This window comes from Camelus ferus, chromosome 11 (genome assembly GCF_009834535.1).
Source record: "Camelus ferus isolate YT-003-E chromosome 11, BCGSAC_Cfer_1.0, whole genome shotgun sequence".
Lineage (NCBI taxonomy): Eukaryota > Metazoa > Chordata > Mammalia > Artiodactyla > Camelidae > Camelus > Camelus ferus.
The window spans coordinates 24,746,100-24,768,494 of record NC_045706.1 but is presented as its reverse complement, the minus strand read 5'-3'; the positions used below and the strand labels follow the sequence as shown (position 1 = coordinate 24,768,494).

The following is a 22,395-nucleotide window of genomic DNA, read 5'->3' as shown; positions in this document are numbered from 1 at the left end:
GAGGGCGAGAGAGCCTTCCCCAACCTTTCTGCATAAACTCATAAACTCAGAGGACGAGGCTGGAAGGGACCCTGTGTGCTACCTTAGCTTGCAGACCCTAAAGTAAGGGGGGGTGAGTTTTTAAAATGCAGAAATAGCCCAGGATATTAAGACACTGTGGGTGTAAAGCCAGCACGAAGGTTGCAGCACTGCAGAGCGCTGGAGTAGGGTGAAGGTCACTGCAGGTGGACAGCAGCATAATATCCAGAAGCCCTTCCACAGTCCCCAGTCCATACCCAACCCTACCCCCAGGGCCAAAGGGATCGGGGTAATGAGTTTTCCTAAAGAAAAGAAACCTTTATTCTTTGGGATACTGAGCCATAAGGCTGGTCTTAACGCTTTCCTCAGTATGCCCATCCCCAAGTTTAGTTCTCTTATCTGGGGTCTCCCAGGACTCCCCAGACAGTGAGGAACCAAACCTGAACAGTCAAGCTTTATTTTTACAAAAATGAACATTGTAGCATGTCTTAAATTCACTAAAACTGCAGGGTTCCCTTTGTCCATCCTTGGTTTTGAAGGAAGACCAGGGCCCAGTGCCCCAGGAATGAGTCCCCAGCCGAAGAGCTGGTCAAGGGTGGGGTCTGACTGAAGTGGAGGTTGGGGGTATTGGCAGTCTCCCCACCTCCTTCAAGAAAGGGGCAGGGAGGGACCAGCTGGGAAGGCTGGAGTACCTCACCTCACCTCTGAGCAGCCCAGCTCTAAGAAGGGGTGGGCCTCTCCAGGCCAGATCCTTGCTCTGGCCAACAGGGAAGCCAGGCCCGGCTGGGTTCAGCTGCTCTCTCCTGAAGCAGTAGGTCCCTTCTCTCCATCTGGTTCCTGGGAAGGCCCCTGGGTGACCCTAATGCCCAGGAGTCAGCAGCCTTTACCTTGACGTGCCCGAGCGCCATAGTCACAGGCCAAGGAACACAGGCACAGTGGGGGAGGAGGTATCACTGTCTCCTCCAGGCAGGAGAGGTCCCTGAGTAGCTGGCTTTCCTGGCCCACAGGCTGGGGTGGCCCTGTCACGGGTTGTGAAAGTCCAGGACGTGGAGGTTATAAGATAGCGCAGCATAGAGATGCTTGGTGGTGAAGCGCAGGCAGTACACAGGACTGCTGAGGGGGGTCGATGTCAGCGGGAAGGCCTGCAAGGGAGGGGCAAGAATGGTGATAGCATCCCAAAGGGGAGCTGGGGGAGTCCAAACCCAGGACTTCCAGGCCCAGTGCAATGGGACAGGTGCTACTGTAGGCTTTCTCCCACCCTCTCCAGGCACACCGCTCCCAAGTGCAGCCCCTAATAAGAGTCCTGGCATCCTGGAGGCATGAGGGGGCGGGGCCCTTACGTGCAGGCAGGCCCTTTGGCGCCGGTCCCACAGTCGTACAACGCCGTAGTAGGAGGAGCCAGTGGCCAGCAAGTGGTTCCCATCCGTCTGCAGGCAGTACAGGGTGCTGTCATGGGGCTCCTCCCACTCCATGACACACTTCCTGTCCAGGAGGAGGAGATGCAGGGGGAGGTTTGAGGGTGCCCTCCACCTCCACCCCAGCTTCCCCAGGGGCCTTAGGGAGCCATTCTGGCTGGGAGAGGCTGAATCACCATATTCTTTTAAAACCACTTGATGGGGGAAAGCCTCCTCAGTAAAGATCTTTCTCACCAAGTCCGTGACCCCAGGCAAGTTATGCCTCATTTATGCTTCACGTGGCCAGACTTAAAGAGGCAAGAAAGGCCTCAAGAAAGCTGGGCGAATGCTGAAGGACAGCACTCTGATGGCTCCCAAAGCTCTTATCAGGGCCTGGTGGCTATTGTCTCCTGGACCACAGGACCAGGGCTGCCAGGATGAGGAGTCTAAGCTTGATCTTACCTTATCAGTTGCTCTCTACCAGCCCCTGACATGGAGTCTCTGTCCCTCTCCCTGGGCCCACAGGACTGGAGGGAGGGCTGGGACTGGCGCGGGGTTCCCACCACCTGTCCTCCCACCCAGCACACTCACCGGACACTGGCACGGAGGTCCCAGTAGCGAACGTAGGTGTCATAGCCACAGGACAGGAGTGTGGAAGGGGACTCGTACATGACGTCCAGCACTCCAGCCCCTGGCGGAAAGTCACTACCCAGGTGCGTCATCAGCTGCCCACTGGGGAGAGAGGAGGGGCAGAGGATAAGAGGTTGTCCCATCTTGGCCCACACACAGTCTTTTAACCTTCAAACAGCATCAGTCCCTGGGGCATCATAGCTCTCCTTCCTGAGCTAGAATTAGACTCCCTTAGGATGGGGACACGGGAGGAGATGCCCTTGACTCCCACCCCTCTGACTGGGTCCCAGTCCTTGCCCTTCCCCCTCCCCCAACTGAAGGCCTCATCAGTCAGCAGCAGCCCCTCCATCACACCTGCACCCTGGCTGCCCACCACCCAGCCACTCCTCCGCAGGACGATGAATGGGCCTTGCTGAAAGGGTCGGGGACGGACACACACGGACACACACACGGACACACACACACACGGACACACACACACACACACACACACACACACACACAGTTACTTTATACTCCTTGATCTTGTAGGTCATGCAGTTCTGAGCTGCCTGAGTCCAATGCCTTAATTCCTGCCTGTAATCTGGGGCTCAAACCTCATTGGGGATAAAGACCACACAAAGGGAGAAGGGGAGTCCCAGGAGATGTTAAAACAAGTAAACACCTTTGTGTCTGGGGAGAGAAATCGCTGAGAAAGCAGCTTAGCGGGCTGGTCCCTGGTGTTCCTGGCCCTGCTGGCCCCCGGCCCGGGGCTAGCACGCCTCTGTGATCACAGCCCCCAGCCTGCTGGGCTCCAGCTTGCTCCCCCTACTCTTGCCCCTCCCGGTGGCCGAGAGCAGATTACTGAGAAGAACAATTTCTTTGTGACTGTGTAATTCCCTCCGTGACCGCGGCAGTGGGCAGACCCCCTCACCCTGATGCCAGAACCCTAGCAACCACGTAGGGGGGCCTCCTGGCCCTAGCAACTACCCCTCGACATCAAGTGTACCCACTAATCCCTGTGGCTGGGGGACGAGTAGAAGCAGTGAGTTTCTGCAGAATGACTGGAGGGAAGGAAGATGAAGGGGCCTCCTCCAGGCCCAGGCCTTCAGCTTTGCCCAAGAGATGCTGGTCCTTCTCCATGGCATGAGAGGAGAACAGGGCCATGGACCCTTCACAGGTAAGAGGCCCCAGCATGGGGTAGAGAGCAGTTCGTGGTCTCATCAGCCCAGCTTTGGTTGAAGTAGTGTTCACCAAAGAGCTTGAGGCAGACTGGCTGTCAGCTGTGTGTGACTGTGACCCTCAGCTCCAGTCCTTCCACCTCACACAGACTGACCCTAAGCCTCCGTTCTCCTCAGTGGAGCCGCCATCTTCCCTGAAGACTAAAGGAATAAAGGAGGAGGCTGTTGGTTCTTTTTTGCCCACTCTGCCCTTTCCCCAAGAGCCCAGGGCAGGGAGGTGGCCCCAGCAAGCAGCACTGTTGCTGTCCAGTCAGGAGTGGGGAATAGGTTAAGTCAGCACCCCTACCACCAGCCGCCTTCCCAGGGAAGTGCTTCTTCCTGTAAGATGGTAAGTCTCTGTGTGCTGGGGGATCCTGAGAGGGTTCTGGCAGAAAGCCTCCTCCCCACAGCAGCATCTCCTAGAGATCACTGACCCAGCTCCCAAGAAGGCTTGCCTTCCCAGGTGGGCCACCTGCCATGATTCACCACCCCTGGGCAGGCCAGAGCCCTGAGAGGGGCTGGGGTCATTTTCTTCCTTTCCATCTCTTGCTCTCATATAATGGGTAGGGGCTGTTTTGCTCCATAGTTCTCCCTCCTTCCAGATTTGGGGGCCCTGCCCCCTCCATTAGTGAGGCCTTCAGGAATGACTGAGAAGCTCTCCCCTTTAATCTATAGAAGTAATTTCATGTTTGTCTGTTTGAAATAGAAGATGAAAGGCAGTGGGGGCTGGGGGGCCTGAAGCCCAGCATGGCTCTACCTGCCCACCCCTGGTCCCAGGGTTCAGAAGGAAGGAGAGCTGGGCACCCATGGACTGAGGGTTGGCAGCAAAAGGGCCATACCCAGACCGAGTTGCCAACCAGGGCCCCTGCTTGGGCATCCAAGCCACCACTGGAAAGTGTCCTGCCACAGTGTCTGCAATAAGAAACATAGAACCCTACCCTCTAGGGAGACCCAAGGGCTGAGTGAGCACCAGCCCCTGGCAGCTAGGACAAGTCTTGAAAGCCCCTGTCTGCCAGCACGGCCTGGCCAGGGCCTGAGGAGTTCCTGCTGCACTGGTTCTCTGATTGTCTGCAATGGCCACACACACTAAATGGGCCAATAAAAAGAGACAGTTTCTTTTGCCTCTGGACCTGAGACCTCAAGGCTCTGTTGTGCAGTGCCCGTGAGGTTAAGTTCAGAGCATAAGCTGACACACCAGGCTCTGGGAAATGGCCTGTCTCTTCAAATAGCAGCCCAGCAGTGCCATAGGAGCCCTGCTGGGGCTTTGATTTGGGAAAACAAACAGAAATGGCACCGTGGGCCCTTCGTGGCCCCCCACCCCAGGACCAATTTAACTAGAAAACTCTAGCTCAACCGCGCTGGTGGAGGGAGCACGATCGGCCCTACAATAGCCCCAAACTTTGGGGGGAAGGGGGACAAAACAAGCTGTCTCCTCAGCCCCTCCTCCCGGGCTCCTTTTCTTACTGCAAGTGTGTTCTTGTAAAAACGATTAGATTGCAATTTGTATAATGTGGTGACCCCCAAATTCAGACATTTCACCCCTTTTCTCTGGAAAGAATGTTAAGAATGCTTCTCAGCCTCTCACTGTTGGGGGTGGGAGGGGGGTGCAGAGCCTTGGCTGTTGAACAACTTGTGTGGGAAAGGGGCTGCTGCTCAGAGCCTCAGGCCAAGACGGGAGCAAGGGCCGGGTCTGTCACTATAGAGGGCCAGACAAAAAGTCCACTCCCTTCCAACTCCTGCACACAAAGCCTGGGCCTCCAGGAGCCACAGGGCTGGGGGGCCCCCACACCAGCCTCCCCCGAGCCTGACTCCAGCAATTCTCTCTTGACCCAGGAAAAGATAAAGACAGATGGGGCCGCCCCTGTGAGCCTGATGAATGAGACCAGGCCGGGGAGGGCTGCCTGAAGGAGACCTGTTCCCGCAGCCTGGCTGTGGGCGGCCTCCCCTGGGAGTCTCCAATACCTGGGCAGGAAAAGCAGAGTGCAGTCTCATCCCAGGGACCCTTGAGGGGATCAGATGAGGGAGTTGGGTCTCCCTGGCTCAACCCGCCCTGCTGCCCAGGCAAGTCCCCTGAAGCTGGAGGGGAAGGAGGAGGACAGGAACTTCCTGATAGTCGGAGAGGAGGAAATTTAACACTGACCCCTGGCCCCGCCATCACCATCTTTGTGGGGCCAGCTAACTGGAGGTAGGTATAGGCCTTGAAGACCAGCTATCCCGTCTGGGAGAGGCCTTGAGAATCCAGGCTAGAGTTGGGCACAGAGGGACAGTCCATAGCAAGCCCCCATCACCCCACCCACCCTACCCCCAGTCTGGGCACTGCAGGCCAGGGAAGCCTGGTGCCCTGCTTCACTCCCTCACTCCCTCCCTCCCTCCAAGCTCCCTTGTCCCAGCCTACACACACCTCCCTTGGCTGTTCTCCCTGAGCTCCCAGCCCAAGCTGTGGCCCAAAGAAAAGTCCTATGCTAAAGTGCCCTGAGGGAAGATACCCCTGGCTTCACCTCCTCAACCACATCTAACAATGCCCATGGCCCCCACACCATTTACAGCCACTGTTAATACACTGGGTTCCTGATGATGCTCCCTGGAGAGCCTATAGGTGCTCATTCCTGCATCTCACACCCCATTTGGAATGTGCAACTGCAAAATGTAACAATGGCTTTTGGAGGAGAGAAAGGATGGAAGCGTGACAAATAGCTCCTTTCCTACATCTCTGCCCCCAGGGGACAGATGGCCTGAAGGTATAAGCTGGGCCCAACTTAGTTGCTAAGAGAATGGGAGGTTTTTCCTCCTTTCTTCTCTTCCTTCTTTCCACCCCTCCTCCCCTCTTTTCTTTTCTTTGATCAATAACTATTTACTGAGCACCTTCTGTATACAAGGCATTGTGCCTAATAGAAACTGCGAGGAGATGTGAGGTGAGACTTTGGAGGTACTGTCCCTTCCTCAAGGAGTTTTCAATCCACGGAGGGAGAGAAGTCTGTCATGTATCCAACTAACAACATAAGGGGTGACCTAGTGGGTACCAGAAGAGAGATGAAAGAGCATCTTATAAGGGGGACAGATAAGAGAACATTTCTGGCTGTGCATATTGAGTGATTCTTCAGTGAGTGACAGGGCTGTGACAGGCAGTGACAGGAGAAGGGGGATGGCTCAGGTGAAGGACCAAAAACAACAGAGGTGCAGGGCTGGGGCACCTGGTTTGGCTGGAGGTGTGAGTGTGTGAAGGGAACAAGATGCCGGGATCTGACTCCTGGTGTGCACTGCTCAGACAGCACAAGAGCCAGGAGGCTTTGCAGCAGGGAGTGGTTGTCCTCGCCCAGCCCACTGGTGGTGAGGGTGAGAGAATTAAAGAAGCAGGCAGGTCCTGCGTGTAACCACGAAGTGGTAGAGACCAGAAGCCCACGGAAGCTTTGCCTGCCCCAGCACCCCTAGGTGAGTGCAGAGGGCTCTTCTCAAGCACAGGCCCCTCACATGCATGTGCGTGCGTGCACAGTCCCAGCACCCGCCCGTGCACACGTGTTCAGACACAATGGCTCAAAGGCCAGGCAGCCGGGCAGCCCACTTTGTACTGCTAACAAGGGGACTGTAATTACAGGAAGGGGCAGCCGGGCAGATAAAAGGATACAAAATTTCAACATCTGTTGCCATAAAGGGATAAGGAGAAGTGAAACGCAAAGTATCAGTTTGGTGTCAGCAGGCAGAGAGCCAATTTCAAAGAGTTCAGGGGGACAGAGGGGACAAGAAAGAAAAAGGAAAGAGGGAGGGGGAGAAAGAAAGAGAGAAATTACAGGGTTCCTTGAAGAGGTAAAGAAAAAAAGAAAATGAAAAAAGCTGTCAGTAATACTTTCAAAGGAGAAGGCAGATACTTTAAAGAGGGGCAATTCCCATAATCACACTGACTGAGGGCCAGGCCCCCTGTCCTGGGTGGAGGTGGAGGGTGAAGAGACAAAGCCACACCTGGGTGGGATGGGCAATAATGGTGCCCTCAGAGTGGCCCAGCCTGTGCTCAGGACACCAGTTCCTTCTGCAGACGGTTAGAAAGGGCTGCAGCCAGACACCCCTGCCATTCCAAATGCCATCGGATGCCGTGATCTATCTCCTGTGCTCAGTCCAGGGTCCCAAGATAAGATCCCAGCCTGAGAGGAGGCTATTCCAGGCCACAGGGTAGCCGATAAGGTGGCCCTATGAGTGCTCTAAGGGTCACCAATTCCAGCCATAGGGGTGAGGATCAGGGAGGACTTCGTGGTGGAGGTGCTCTTTATGCTGAAGAGTGAGCAGGGTTTCATTAGGCAGAGAGTGGGTATTCCAGACATAGGGGTCAGCTAGAGCAAAGGCTCAGAGGGGAAAAATATAGGATGTCAGAATGTGTGAGAAGAATGTGTCCTCTGCCCCTGCCTTTGTTAAGAAATAGGAGACTTATGGGGCTTAAGGATGGAAATGGAGGAGTAATGGGGAACCAGGAATGACACTGGCCTGAAGGGGAAGGGGAGATGAGGTGGGGCATGCAGGAGCCATGCACACCCTGCCACAGTGCCCCAGGAGTAGCCAAGTCACCAAAACCCATCTCTACCCCCTTCCCTACCCAACAGTCCCAAGACTGGCATAGGGCTATGGCCAGACCCACTGCGCCATCTCCAGAGCTGAGATCACAGGGCTTCTCTATCCTGGTTCCCACCTCCCCTCTGCTACTGGGGTGCCCATTGTGCCCTGATCTTAGGGCACCAATGCTAGATCCAGCTCAAATGCGCCTTGGCAGAAAAGGTAAAACCTACAGCAAGGGCAAGCCCAGGGAAAGGTGTGTGTGTGTGTTGTCAGGCCAGTCAGAAAATTCACCCGGGGGGAGGGATAAATTAGGAATTGGGCATTAACAGATACACACTAGAGTATACAAAACAGATAAACAGCAAGGACCTACTATACAGTACAAGGAACTATATTCAGTATCTTTTTATAACTTACAATGGAAAAGAATCTGAAAAAATATATGTATAAAAATATATATAACCGAATCACTTTGCTATACACCTGAAACTAACAACATTGTCAATCAACTATACTTCAATTAAAAAAGAAGAAACAGCAACAACAACAACCCACCGACTCCCTGGGGCCTTCCAGCAGTCCCACACAGACACCTCAACACCTTCCCTGGGGCTGAGCCAGGGCTCTGCTCAAATGCAGACAGAGAACACAAGCCTTAATTCCTCTAGACCCAAGACTCAGTAAGAGGATGGCTTTGGCACAGTTTCTCAAGGCCTAATGGGACCACAGGGCCTATCTAGGGATACTTCAGTGGTTGGCTGTTGGCACAGTCTGTCAGGATAGAGCCCTTGGGGGCTGGGGACTAGGCCAGAAGACCATCTACCCTCGGAAACAGGAACACCCTGGCATGTCCAAGTTAGGTGAAGAACTCCATCTTTCTCTCCATCTAGTTAGAAATTCCCTCTCTTTGGGCTCAGCTCTAGAAGAGAGAAAGGCAGAAAAGGAGGAAGGGAGAGGGGGACAGCCAAGCTCCTTGCCATCTAGACAGTGGCTTTGTGCCCATGGCTGCTCTCTGACCCAGCCAGAACCTCCCCCTCCCTAGCCCAGAGGGAGAATAGTTTTCAGGCATCTTGGTGAACAAAGGGCTGAGGGAGCCATGGTGACCTTGAAAGAGGTCCCCAGGCATTATGAAAAGCAGCCTAGGCTTCCTGAGGATGTGTACCTGAGAGACACAGATGGATGAGGGTGCACTGGTGCCCAAAAGGGCGCCTATACCTCTGAGGTATGTCCCAGCCCCCACCATCATCCTGAGGGCAGCCTCTGGGGGGCAATGCTTTGAGCAAAACTGTCCCTTGAGTACTCCTCCCCTCCAAGTCATAGCACACACATAAAAGAGAAAATCCCAGCACTCAAGTTTCAGCGGTGACAGGTTAAAAGCAAAGAATCCACACAGCACTGCATACTGCCCCACCACTGAGTCCTGCCGGCGTTGTTGCTCCACCCTCCAGATTGGCCTGTCAGTCAGGCTTTGGCATTATTGAAAGATCAAACTCTGTCCTGCCTGTTCATTACCTTAATCCTGTTTTCTACATGGCTTTATTATCTGCTTGGGCTTCTCTGGGAAAGACAGCTACAGATAGTCGTCCTGTCCATCAGTTTCCTCCCATTAAAAGGGGATGTCTCCACCAGGGCATCTTTCCCTTGGTCCCTGAACCACTGGTCCTCCAAGCTTCCCTGGGATAGAAGAGTTTTTTTAAGTAAGGCCTGGGTCCTCTCAGTGGTGAGGAGGGGAGTCCAGGGGCTAGAGAGAAGGCAAAGGCAAGTGGCTCCCAGGATGGCCAAAAGGTGCAATGGCTGTTTCTTGTATGGCTCCAGTGAGAACTGAGGCCATAGCTGCCTTGTGCCCATTTTCATTTAGGTCCTTCCTGGGTTCTGTAAAGACCCAGTGTTTGGGGTTAGTGAGGTCTTAGGGATTCCACAAAAGAATGCTGTTGAAGGAGCTGGTGCCTTAGAACTCCATCCTGACCATAAATCTGCACCCAGAGCACCCCCAACAAGGCAACCACAGGCAGGAGAGGCCACTCAAAGATTACTCAACCTTCGAGATAAAGCTGGGCCACAGTGGGGTCGTGCACACCCTCCCCACCCCCATTGTCTGCCATCCTGGGCCCAGGTCAGTGATGATGCCAAGCACAACCCATTACATTACATTAACAGAAGGAGAAGATCTAGAAGAAGGGAGGTGATAGCACTGGCCACTTATCAGCCCACACCTGGTGTCCTCAGGACTCAACTGTGAACACCCTGTTTCAAGAGGGATCAAATCATATACAGGTGGCCAACAGGTACATGAAAACATGCTCAACATCACTAATCATCAGGGAAATGCACATCAAACCCACAATGAATTATCACGTCATACCTGTCAGAATGGTTATTATAAAAAAGATGACAAATAAGTGTGGTAAGACTGGAGAAAAACCCTCCTGCACTGGGGATGTAATGTACAACACGATAATTAATACTGCTATATGTTATTAAGTTATTAAGAGTAAATCATAAGAGCTCTCATTACAAGGAAATTTTTTTTCTATTTAATTTTATATCTATATGAAATAGTGGATGTTCACTAAATTTATTGTGATAATCATTTCATGATGTAAGTCATCATCATGCTGTACACCTTAAACTTACATAGTACTGTATGTCAACTGTGCCTCAATAAAAGTGGAAGGAAAAAAAGATTAAAAAAAAAAAAAAGAGGGATCAAACCAGATAAATTAGAGAAACTTTCAGATGAGAATGGTCCTGGAACTAGTGTGAGACCAACACTGTAGGCCACCCATCCAGCTATTCCTCACCTTCTTCCTTGCTGACCAAACCCTGATTCTATGCCTGCCCCTTCCCTCCCCCACTGCCAGTGTGCATGCCGGAAAAGCTGGGCCCCTCCCCAGGCCCAGAAGATGTGTCTCGGCTGTTCATTCCATCTCTCTTATTGGGGCTTGGTTTAGGGTATGTACTGGAGCACAATTCTGGCTCACTAAATATGAGAAGTCTGTTTGGGAGCTCCTGGGAACAGCTTCCTCATCTTAAAAAGGGACCCCAGGTAGGGACATGTCCTCTTCATTCCTTCTCCCCTTTGGATGCTACATTATGAGTTGGTAGAACTATTATAAACAAGCCTGAGGGCAAGAACAAAAATGACCTTGACTGGGTGGCAAAGCAGAAAGCTGAGGAGAAGATGGGCACTCATGGTCTCATTGAGCTACTAATGAATCCATCAATCCTGGAACCAATCAACCATCCAACTTCTAAAGTCCTTGTCATTTAAGATACTAATAGTCCCTTTATAGTCTCAGCAACCTGAATTAGGTCTTCATTATTTATAGCCAAAGCCACCTTAACTGATCAGCTACATTTATGAGCAATAACTGAAAGGCCTCCAACTTTTTGGCCTGGAAAATACCTGGAGGAGCAGGATCAAAGTTTTCAGATATTTAAAGGCCTGTCCTTCAGAGGACAGGTTCAACTTGCTTCTTATACAGGATCACAGCTCCAAGAAGATCAACCTTTGATGAAGGGCAAAGGCAGGCATCCCAACTCTCAGAGCTTCCCAAAGATGTAATGTGGTGTTTGGGAAAGTTGTTAGGTTTCCTATCTCTCTGGTTGGATGGCCATCAAGAGAATATTATAGAGAAAACCATATTTAACTGAAACATCTTGTGTTATTTTTTTTAAAAAAGTCTTTTGGAAAGATTGACAATATGATGAATTTTTCAGGAAAAAAAAAAGTTCTGGCTAATACTTTCCTAGGGAGACGGAAGGAAAAGACAAGCTACAGCAACAGAGGCAGGAGACAGGCAGGAAGAGCACCTTCCCTGCTCCCGTAGATGATAGCACTGACAGCCAGGAGGGGCCTGGGGTGAAGGGTTCTTAGACTCGACGCCAAAAGCACAACTGATGAAAGAAAAAGTTGGTAATTTGGACTTAATCAAAATTTTAAAGTTTTTGCTCTGCAGAAGACCCTGTTAGGAGGATTTAAAAAACAAGCTACAGACTTAGATAAGATATCTGCAAGCCATATATCTGACAAAGGATTAATACCTAGAAGATATTAAAACCCTCAAAACTCAACAGTGAAAAGGCAAACAATCCAATTAGAAATGGGCAAACAACTTGAGCAGACATTTCACCAAAGAGAATATACAGAAGGCAAATAAGCATATGAAAAGATGTTCAATATCATTAGCTGTTAGGGAATTTCAAATTAAAACCATAACACATCCATTAAAATAGCTAAAATAAAAAATAGTGATAATACTAGATGTTGTTGAGGATGTGAAGAAACTAGATCTCTCATACATTAGGGTCAGAACATAAAGTGATAAAGATACTCAAAATACTTTGGCAGGTAAAAAATTAAACATACACTTACCAAATGACCCAGCAATTGGATTCCTGGGCATTGATCCCAGAGAACTGAAAATGTATGTCCACACAAAAGCCTATACACAAACGTTCATAACAGTTTTATCTGCAATAATCAACAAGTCAAAAGCAACCCATGTGTCCTTCAATGGGTGAATGCTGGTCAATGGGGAAAGAAACTTTGGTATATCTGTACCAGGGAATACTTCCAAGCAATAAGTAAAGTACTATTGACAGATGCAACAACTTCTGTGGGTTTCAAGAGAATTTCACTGAGTTAAAAAAAAAATCTCCAAAGGTTACATACTACATACATTATTTAACTTAGATAATACTTTCAAAATGACAAAACTATAGACATGGAGAGCACATAAATGGTTGTTAGGGGTTAGGGATACGAGGGAGAGGAGATAGGGAGGAGGATGGGTGCAACTATGAAGGGGTACATGACCGATCTTTGTGCTGATGGAATAAACAGTTCTATATCTTGATTGTGGTAGTGGTTACATGAATCTATGCATGGGATAAAATTGTAAAGAAGCACACACACACATAACTGCATCTGGAATAAAGGTCTGGATTGTACCAATGTCAATTTCCTAATTTTTATATTATATTGGATAAGATATTACACAGGTACCTCACCTTCCTGTTTTTGTAACTTCCTATGAATCTATAATTATTTCAAGTAAAAAGTTAGAAAAAAAAAAGAATGGCAGGTAATCAGATGAGAATGTGTCAAGCCTGCCAAGGCAGAGAATTGTGAATGAAACCTGAATGTACTTTAACTGTTCTGTACTGTTATTTTTATGGATCTGTAGGCTACTTCCAAAATTTATTTTAGAAAAGTCATCTCGGAGGATAGATAGGATTTTATGTAGCCACATAGTCAGGCTACTCCTAAGAGAAAAAGTTGGAGAAAAGTAAATCCAAATTGTTGTTGTTATCATAAATTCTACATGAAATTATTTACCTATTATAAATTATTTCAACCGTCTCCTCAAGCTAACACAAACGATTCCATGTGAGAAGGCGCCACAGCAGAGGCTGTCAGTGGGTTGTGGGGCAGGGGCCTTCCCAGCCTCCTCCTGTTCCACGCGGCCAACTGAAGCAGGGGCTGCCTCGGCTGCTTTCCCCTACCTCCCAGCCACTCCAGCCCCACCCCCACTGGAAGCCATGGTGAACACAGGAAGCTCTTACCTGTTGAGGTCCCAGATTCTTAGGGGTGAGAAGTGCCCACAACAAGCCGTCCCTGTCACAAAAGAGCTGCCAAACAAAAGGAAAGCAGAGTCAGATCTGGCCTGTCAGAACTTGTAGCAGAAATGGCTACACAATGCTCATTCTCCAGGGGATCGTGGGGTTAAGCCAGGATGAGAGAAGCAGCCAAGAGAGCCATCAGAGTTGTGGGAAGACCACATGGAAAATGGTGAGGGCTATGACCTCCCAGAGCTGCTTGGCCAGAGGACCCATGGATTCAACTACAGCTGAGTTTGCTGCTCAGACCTGGCTGGGTGGTCTCCACCCCCACTAGACGTGCAACTGAGGCCAAGGGAGAGCGAGCCTGCCGGGCTTTAGGTGTACAGACACCAAGTTCACAACATCACACTACAGAAATGGTCTCCTGGGAATAGGTTGCTGTGTGCTGGAAGGTGAAGCTCTGGTCAGAAGTGAAGGTGGCTGGGGGGCATTACTGACGGTTTTAAGAGCTGGGGAAATATGGTAACTTGGTACAAGCACAGGGCAGGTGTAAATACACCAAAGTGAGAAAAGGAAAACTATGAAAGGTGGGGAACAACATGAAAAGGTGAGGGTGGGAGAGTAGGGCAAGTGAGGGGCCAGGCAGCCAGGACTGCTGCGAGTGGGATGGGAGCCAGAGTTTAGAGGACAGTAACAGACACGCCCCAGAGGCAGGTGAGAAGGGATACTCTGATTGTATCTCCCAGAGTGTCTCTTAAACCCCTAAAAAGTTCAACGTATACAATCTGCAAAGTTTCATTTTAAGTGGAGGCCCAATCCCAGTGAGAAGAATCCGTGCAATGAGCCAGCTGGCCATAGTGCTAGGACTAGAACTTGAACCTATGTGCCAGACCACTCCTTTGTTAGAGGATTTGGAAGGGGTGGGGAGGGGGAGCCAACAGGAACCCTGGGCTTGAAAACCTAAACTCCAGCAAGAGAGTTGAAAGCATCTGTGTCACTCAGGAACCCTGGGGCAGGGAAGGGCCAAGTCCCTACATGTCTGGACATGGGGGGAGGGAGCCTGGACATACTAATGACACGTTAGCAATGTGGGGCAGCAGCCCATTGGCCCTAGCCCTGCCCAGCACCTGTGGCTCTCTGATCCCAAGCATGTCAGCATGGAGATGGATTTCCACAGAGGGGGCTCTGAGAAGCCGGTGGCTGTCACTTTGACTTGCGGGGGGGTGGGGTGTGGTGGGGGGTTGACCTGCCACTTACTGATGGAGAGATGTTAGGGCAGGAATTGGCCAAGCCACTGATTTACAATCAAAATTGCAGGGCAGGGGTCTGTGTTTCAACCCCAGGCTAACAAAAAGGCCACACGAACCACCCTGGGGCTTCCATGCCTCAAGACAAGACTTCCTCTAAGGACATGCTCAGTCATCCCAGCTTTCTCTTAACCCATAAGCGTGCCACAGCCACTAAACTAGAGTGATGTGCCGAAAGAGCCACTTCATCATGCCCCAAGTGGCTCCCAGCCCAGGAAGCAGCCACTGGACACTGAAGCCCCGAACTACAGCCAGGAGGTGTTGTCCTCACTTCCCTCCCCTGCTGACATTTTTCTCTTGAAGATAATCCATTAATAACTGGTAAAGACAATTACCTGGGGTTGGAAACATAATAGCCACTTGGAAATCATTCAAGCAGGCAATTGGGCTCTTTAGACTTTTGAGGACTGGGGGCCAGGTGAGGGGCGCCAGCACAGACACACAGACACCTCTAAAGGAGGCCTGTGGCAAGCCTCTGACTGGCCACAGGATTAAATTAGTGTCAAGGTAAGTCAACAGAGAGAGAGATGGGAGGCATCTGGAACCTGAATCCCTGCCACTCCCTCAAACTCTGAGCTCCCAGCAGGCTGGGGTGGGGATGGGAACACCTACCCTGGGACTCCTGTCCTCCATTCCTGCCTGCCCACCCTGACCCTGTCCATCTGCCTCTAGGAGGAGTGCCTCTCACCTTCATGCCCCACGAAGGCTTTCTTAACTGCCTGGACATGACACCCAGAAACATTTCTTTCCAAAAGCTGCCCTTTTCCTTTGCTTAACCATGTGAAATAGGGAGGAGAAGGAGGAAGAGTAGAGAGTCCCCCTGGCATTTAATGAGGACCTAAGAGTTTAACCAAATCAAACATTCAGTGAAAAACTACATAAGCAACGAACTGATTTGGAGCCAGGTCCTGCTGGGACATTCACCAAGACTCACACCCAAACCATGGGGACTGCCAAGGGACAGGGACAGTAAACTCATGCTTAACAAGAAGAGGCAGGAGCCACTGGCTCCCCAGGGGGCTTGACTAGCCTTCTTCTTAGTCCCTGCCACACCCTGATCTCACCTTCATGGGACAAATGGTATTTTGGGATTATCTTCCCATCTTCCTTTTGAGATCATGGACTGTCTTGTGGCTCTTGTGTACTCAAGTGCCCAGCACAGTGCCTGGCCCAAAAGAGGCACCCAGAACAAATCTGTGGACTTCAACTGAAAGGGCCTTCCAGAGCTGGCAGCCAACAAGGCTGGGGAAGCTTGTCAAATGGGCTGTGAAGGGGGTCCCTCTGCTCCCTAGAGGAGTAACTCCCAAATCACCAGACTCAGACCTGAATGACGCATGACACAGTCATACACTGTTGGTGCAGCTCCACAACCAGACAATAGATGAGAAGTACCAACAATATCTAAAAATTCATGTTAGCACATGCACACATGCACATGCTCTCTCAGCTTGAGGGTCTGAAAGTCATCCTGACTCCATAAACTCTAGTCTTTTTGGACCAGAAAGCTGTTACCAGAAGCCAGCCTTTTATAATTTCTCATCTAGTCCCAGACCTTACCTAGATCCCCAACCTACCTCACTGGTCCCCTGGCCCCAGCTCAGGCAAACCTGGCATCACAGAGATCATTACCAGGCCCAAGAAGCACACATAGGAGCTCTCACATCAGAGCAAGACACCAGGAAAATCAGGGACTCTGGTACTCAAGTTGAGGGATAGAAAATAATAAGATAACGGAAAAGAGGAAAGGATTATAGGAAGGAAAATTAGCTGGATGCTAATTTTCTTAGCTGGACTAAATTAGCTGGGAGGGTGAAAAGAAGGTAGATTCCTGCTGCCTCTGCCTTAATTTAGCCCTCCTTAATTACAGTAATAATTGACAGAGCACTTGCTGTGTGCCAGGTTCTGACAGGTGTTTCAAAAGCACTACCCCATCTAATTCTCATAGCCCTGTGCAGCAGGTACCACTTTCCTTATTTTATAGGTGAGGAAACTGAGGCACAGAGAGGTAGAGTGACTTGCTCTAGCTCACTAGCTGGACTGGAATTTGAACCCAGTCAGTCTTAATTCCAGAACCCAAGTGATTTTACACCCTTTGACCTATAAGTTCTCTCCTGAGCACCTAGTATAATGCTGGACCCATATTGAAAACTCAAACGCTTACTGAATGAACGAATGGACAAATGAACAAATGACTCCACCTGGAAGAAAAAAGGAGCGACTGAGGGGCTCTGAGGAGGGGCAGCAGAAGGGGCGTGCTCAGCAGCTGTGCCCCGTGGCTGGCCTGGAGCTGCCCAGCTGGCCCAGGCCCCAGCCGCCTCTGAGCTGGGGCTGACACACTTTGGCAAGGGAGGCCACCAGAGCTGTCACATCATTCACCAACATGCCCATCAAGTGTATTCAGTTCTCTTCAACCCGCACTGGCATTTTAATTACTGTTGGGTAAACTAATTTGTACAAATGAAGGCCGGGCTGCCTAATAGAATATGCAAGCTCTCTGACCTCTGACAGGCACTGACACGAGATACAAAGGCCGCCGAGGAAGGCTTTTTATCTGAGCCTTATTACTCTCTATTACTCCAATTAGTCAGGCTCCAGTGCTCCTAATTGGAGGAAAAATTGCAATTAAATCAATTTTTGATGGGCTGCAAGTGGGCTCCCGAACCGCCCTGCTTGTGAAACACTGATATTATAGCAGCAAAGGTCACAGGCTTCATCGGCACCTGGGGGTCCCTCGATTTCCCTTGGCCCCCTCCTAAAATGCCTCAAGGAAACCCCTGCCCCTCCATCAGCTCGGCCAGCAAGGGTGGGAAGGAGAGAGTCATTAGAACATGTCAGGTCTCATTGCTGCTGCCGCCATCTGCCAACCTGCGCCATTGACATCATTATAGCAACTAAGTCCCAAAGCATGAATGCAGTGCGAAGGTCACACAAACTCACTGGGTGCAGAGAGGCCAGGAGCAGGAGTGCAGTGACAGCGCTGTGAGGGAAGGACCAGTGGAGTGGGAACAGGAGGTCAACAGAAGTCAGGAAGAGGAGAGACATAGTCCAGGGAAAATGAAGTGTGAGTCAGCCAGTTTCCAAGATCCAGCCAACAGGGCACCCTAGGCCACCCAAGGGGAAGGGAAATAGATGTACTTGGGAAGGAAAAAAAAAAAAAAAAGAGAGAGAGACAAAGAAATCTTGTTCTCCCCAGCAAACATCCCACCTTGCAGCTGGGGAAACACCCACCTGAATGCTGTACACAGACCAGAAGGCTGACAGTCACATCAGTGATGGGGGCAGGAGCACACTGTGGGGCCTACCATCCATAGCAGTCCCTGCCTATAAAGGCTGGGCAGGGGGTGCCCAGAACTAAAGCTGTAAGACCAGGGGAGGGGAAGAAGGTAAACACAACTTTGTCCATCAAACTAAAGGATAACAAGACCGAGAAGCCTATCTGAAGCTTGAATGAGTAAAGTTTAAGGCAAATAAAAAGAAGTTCCATTTCACACAGCAACTGGCATATACCACTACCTCAAAGAGATGGTGCAGACAGAAAATACAAATTCAAAAGACATTTAGCCAACTTCATGGATGACTGAAACAAAATAAGTTAACAGGGAAAGAAGGATGTGCCTTGCCTTCAAGGGGTCAAGACCAAAAACATGTTGAATAAATGCTGGTCCATCTACTTAATGGAATATTACACAGATATTTAAAATGATGTTCCCAATGAATACAGATAAGATGCTTATGATACTATTATAAGAAAAAAACGTTAGGGTACAATTATTTTAAAACTATTTTAAAACACAACTATTTTAAAAATAACCTGTGAAAGGTAAAGTAAACACAACTTTGTTCATCAAACTAAAGAATAATAAGACAAATTTTTTTTATTACAAAGGAAGCAAGAATATACAATGGTGAAAGGACAGTCTCTTCAAAAATGGTGTTGAGAAAACTGGACTGCTACTTGCAAAAGAATGAAACTAGACTATCTTACACCATACACAAAAATTAACTTAAAATGGATTAAAGACTTGAATGTAAGACCTGAAACAGTAAAACTCCTAGAAGAAAACACAGGCAGTAAGCTCCTTGACACTGGTCTTGGCAGTGATTTTTTTGGATCTGACTTCAAAAGCAAAAGCAACAAGAGCAAAAATAAACAAGTGGGACTACATCAAACTAAGAAGCTTCTGTATAGCAAAGGAAATCATCAACAAAATGAAAAGGCAACCTACTGAATGGGAGAAAGTATTTGCAAGTCATATATTCAATAAAAGTTAATATCCAAAATGTATAAAGAACTCATACTACTCAATTGCCAAAAGACAGACAATTTGATTCAGACATGGGCAGAGGACATGAATAGACATTCTTCCGAAGAAGACATACAGATGGCCAACAGTCACAAGAAAAGATGTTCAACATCATTAATCATCAGGGAAATGCAAATCCAAACCACAGTGAGATATCACCACACCTGTTAAAATGGCTATTATTAAACAGACAAGAGGTAAGTGCTGGAGGGTGTGGAGATAAGGGTACCCTCGTGCACTGTAGGTGGGAATGTAAACTGGCGCAGCTACTATGGAAAACAGTATGGAGTTTCTGCAAAAAAAATGAAAAATAGAACTATCATATGATCCAGCAATTCTACTCCTGGGTATTTATAAAAAAAACAAACAAAAATACTAGTTTGACAAGATATATGCATCCCCATGTTCACTGTAGCATTATTTACAACAGCCAAGAGATGGAAACAATCTAAGAGTGTATTGATGGATGAATGGATAAAGAAGATGTGGTATGTGTATGTATGTATATGTATGTATGTGTGTGTGTATACATCAAACTATGTATGTGTGTGTGTTCATCAAACACACACACACACAATGAAATACTACTCAGCCATAAAAAAGTATGAAATCTTGCCATTTGTAACATGGATGGGCCTTGAGGGCATTATGCTAAGTGACATAAGTCAGACAGAGAAAGACAAATACTAAATGGTTTCACTTATATGTGGAATCTAAAACAAACAATCAAAACAAAATTAGCTCATAGATACAAAGAACAGATTGGTGGTTGCCAAAGGGGAGGCAGGTAGGGGATAGGAGAAATGGGTAAAGGGGATCAAAAGGTACAAACTTCCAGTTATAAAATAAATATATCATAGAGATGTAATGTACAGCATGGTGACTATCGTTAATAATACTGTACTGCATTTTCGAAAGTAAGAGAGTAAGTCTTAAAAGTTCTTACCACAAGAAAAAAATTCTTGTACTTATGTAAGGAGACAGACGACAACTAGACTTACTGTAGTGATCATTTTGCATTGTATACTAATATCAACTCATTAAGTTGTAAACCTGAAATGAATATAATGTTATGTAACCATTATACCTCAATTTAAAACATAGCCTGTGTATAGAAGAGGAAAGAGTGGAAGGAAACATACTAAAAAGCTTTAAGTGATTGTGTTTGGACAATAGAGCAATTAGCAATTCTTTCTTCTTTTAAATTTTATTTTCTGAATCTTCTTTAATGAGCATGCATTACTTTTTAAAGGGAAAAGCGTATTATTTACATCTTGTAAAAGAAAACACAATATAATCACACACTCCTGTCCATTGACTCATGGCCAGAAGCAGGTGGATCTGATTATAAGCTGCCTGCTGGAGCAGGTGTCAGCAATGGTGGCCCTGGCACATCTTGCACTGAAGCTTTGGGATTGACCAGTGGCCCAAAGTTAGGACAGGAAGCCCCAGATCAGAAGGGAGGGGCTCCACGAGACTCTTTCTCCCAACTAGGCACTGGCCAGTAGGGAGCAAGACGGACTCCTGACTCCCACAGCTGGCAGAGACCTGGAACACCTCACCCAGTGTTTGTCTGTCTGTCTGTCTCTCTCTCTCTCTTCCTCCCAGCCCCCTGCCCCCTGCCGCCAAACACACAGCCCCACTCAGCCTATGTGCATCAGGATAGGGTGGTGCAAGTAGGCCACCTAGAGTGTCTGGAGGCTGGGGCTCCCAATGCTCACCTCCCACTGCAACTCTATCAAACAAGAGCAACAAAGCAGGCTTTCTGCTGCCCCAGAGAGAAGGGCAGTCCAGCAGCTGGGAAATGCCTCTACAGAAACACAAATGGTTATTTTCCATTTTAACCAGTGGTAAGAGGGCAGCCTGGCGAAGGATGTAAGACCCTGGCCCAGGCTAAACAAGAGGAGGCTCAAGATAGAGGCTGCTCTTCCCAAATGTACCAATTCTACTCAAAAAGTAGAAGCTTAGAAACCTGAGCAATGGAAGGGCAGAATTAATAGAGAAAAAATTAACTACATCAAAAACAAAAACTCAGAGTACAATGGAGTAACATGTTCATTCAATCTATTGAGTTTAATTAGATATGTTTAAGAGTTTCTACACTCTATTTTCCATCTACATGGCCTCTAAACTCAAGCTTCATCCACTCTCAAGAAGAAGAAATGGCTATATGTTGCAGTGCTAAAGATAAAACAGACCAGGTCAGACTTCCTGAGAAATGATGCAATACTCACAAAACTATGGACCCAACAAATGGCATGGAAAAAGAAGAAATACATATGGTCATTATTTGCAGACAATATAATTGTCTACCTAGAAAATCCAAAAGACTCAAGTAAAATTATTACAACAAATTCCAGGGTTGGATGAGGTGGATGGGAGCATGGGCTCAGGGCTCCTGGCTCTGCCACCCAGTAACCATATGATCTTGGATGAGCTATTTAACTGGGCTCTAATGCCCAGTTTCTTTGTCTGTAAAACAGAAATAATAATAGGATATAGGCATAAGTTTGTTGTAAAAATTACATGAGATAAGATGCTTAGAGTAGTGTATGGCACATAGCAAATAACCACAGATGTGAGCTCTTATACACCAACAATCCACCCCACCAAAATGAAATCAGAAATCCATTTACAAAAAAGAATTAAGAAACTGTAAAATAGCCAAGAATAAACATAACAAAAAACAGAAACAAAAAAACAAAAAACCAAGACAGCCTCATATAAAAAATTATACTGTATCCTTTACTAAAGGACATAGAATTGCTTAATAAGTGCAGAGATCTGGCATGTTCCTGGATGGGAAGTCTCAAGATTACAACTGTCAGTTGTCCCCTAATTAATCTAAAAATTCAATACAGTCTCATCCAAACAAGATTTTTTACTTAATCAGCTGATTTAAAAATTCATGTGGAAGAGGAAATGCGCAAGAATAACCAAGAAGTATTTTTAAAAGAGCAATAAGAAACAAGTCACTCCACCAGATATCAATGTTCATGCCAAAAAAGACAAACAGATCAATGGATCAGAATAAAGAATCCAAAGTCATACCTATACATCTGCAGGGAATCAGTAGATCCTAAATGTGGCCTTTAAAGACAGTGGATAAAGAATGAACTAATCAATAAACAGTACAAAAACCATAGGGTGCACGTTTGGAAAAAATAAAATTAGAGCCCTAACTCACAGCAGACATCAATTCCAGATGGATTAAAGACATAAACATTTTAAAAACTATACAAAAAACCATAAATGTATCAGAAGAAAACACAAGAAAATAGTTTTACAATCCTGAAGTAGGAAAGACATTTCATAAGACAAAACAAAATTCTGAAGCCATAGGGGCAAAGATGACAGAACTACTCTCCAAATAACAAAAACTTTTACACAACAGCAGACACTGTAAACAATAGACTGAAAGGAATTACCAGATATACGC

The 22,395-nt window shown here is 48.0% G+C and overlaps 1 protein-coding gene across 6 annotated transcripts in view; it reads right to left on the bottom strand.

Moving 5' to 3' along the window:
- Positions 1–22,395, bottom strand: part of FBXW4 (F-box and WD repeat domain containing 4) — an 85,328-nt gene that overhangs the window by 7,327 nt on the left and 55,606 nt on the right. For 2 of the 6 annotated variants that reach the window (XR_004323818.1, XR_004323819.1), the window contains exons 6-9: positions 13,349–13,414; positions 2,004–2,144; positions 1,359–1,500; positions 906–1,160 (exon numbers count right to left, since the gene is read on the bottom strand). Coding sequence is in view for 4 of the 6 variants with exons in the window: in XM_032491050.1 (XP_032346941.1) it covers positions 1,041–1,160; positions 1,359–1,500; positions 2,004–2,144; positions 13,349–13,414 (469 nt within the window). In the remaining 2 variants the exon portion in view is untranslated. Of the gene's footprint in view, positions 1–315; positions 1,161–1,358; positions 1,501–2,003; positions 2,145–13,348; positions 13,415–22,395 lie in introns of those variants that run through there. The other 4 variants (XM_032491051.1, XM_032491052.1, XM_032491050.1 and 1 more) reach the window with 3 other exon arrangements.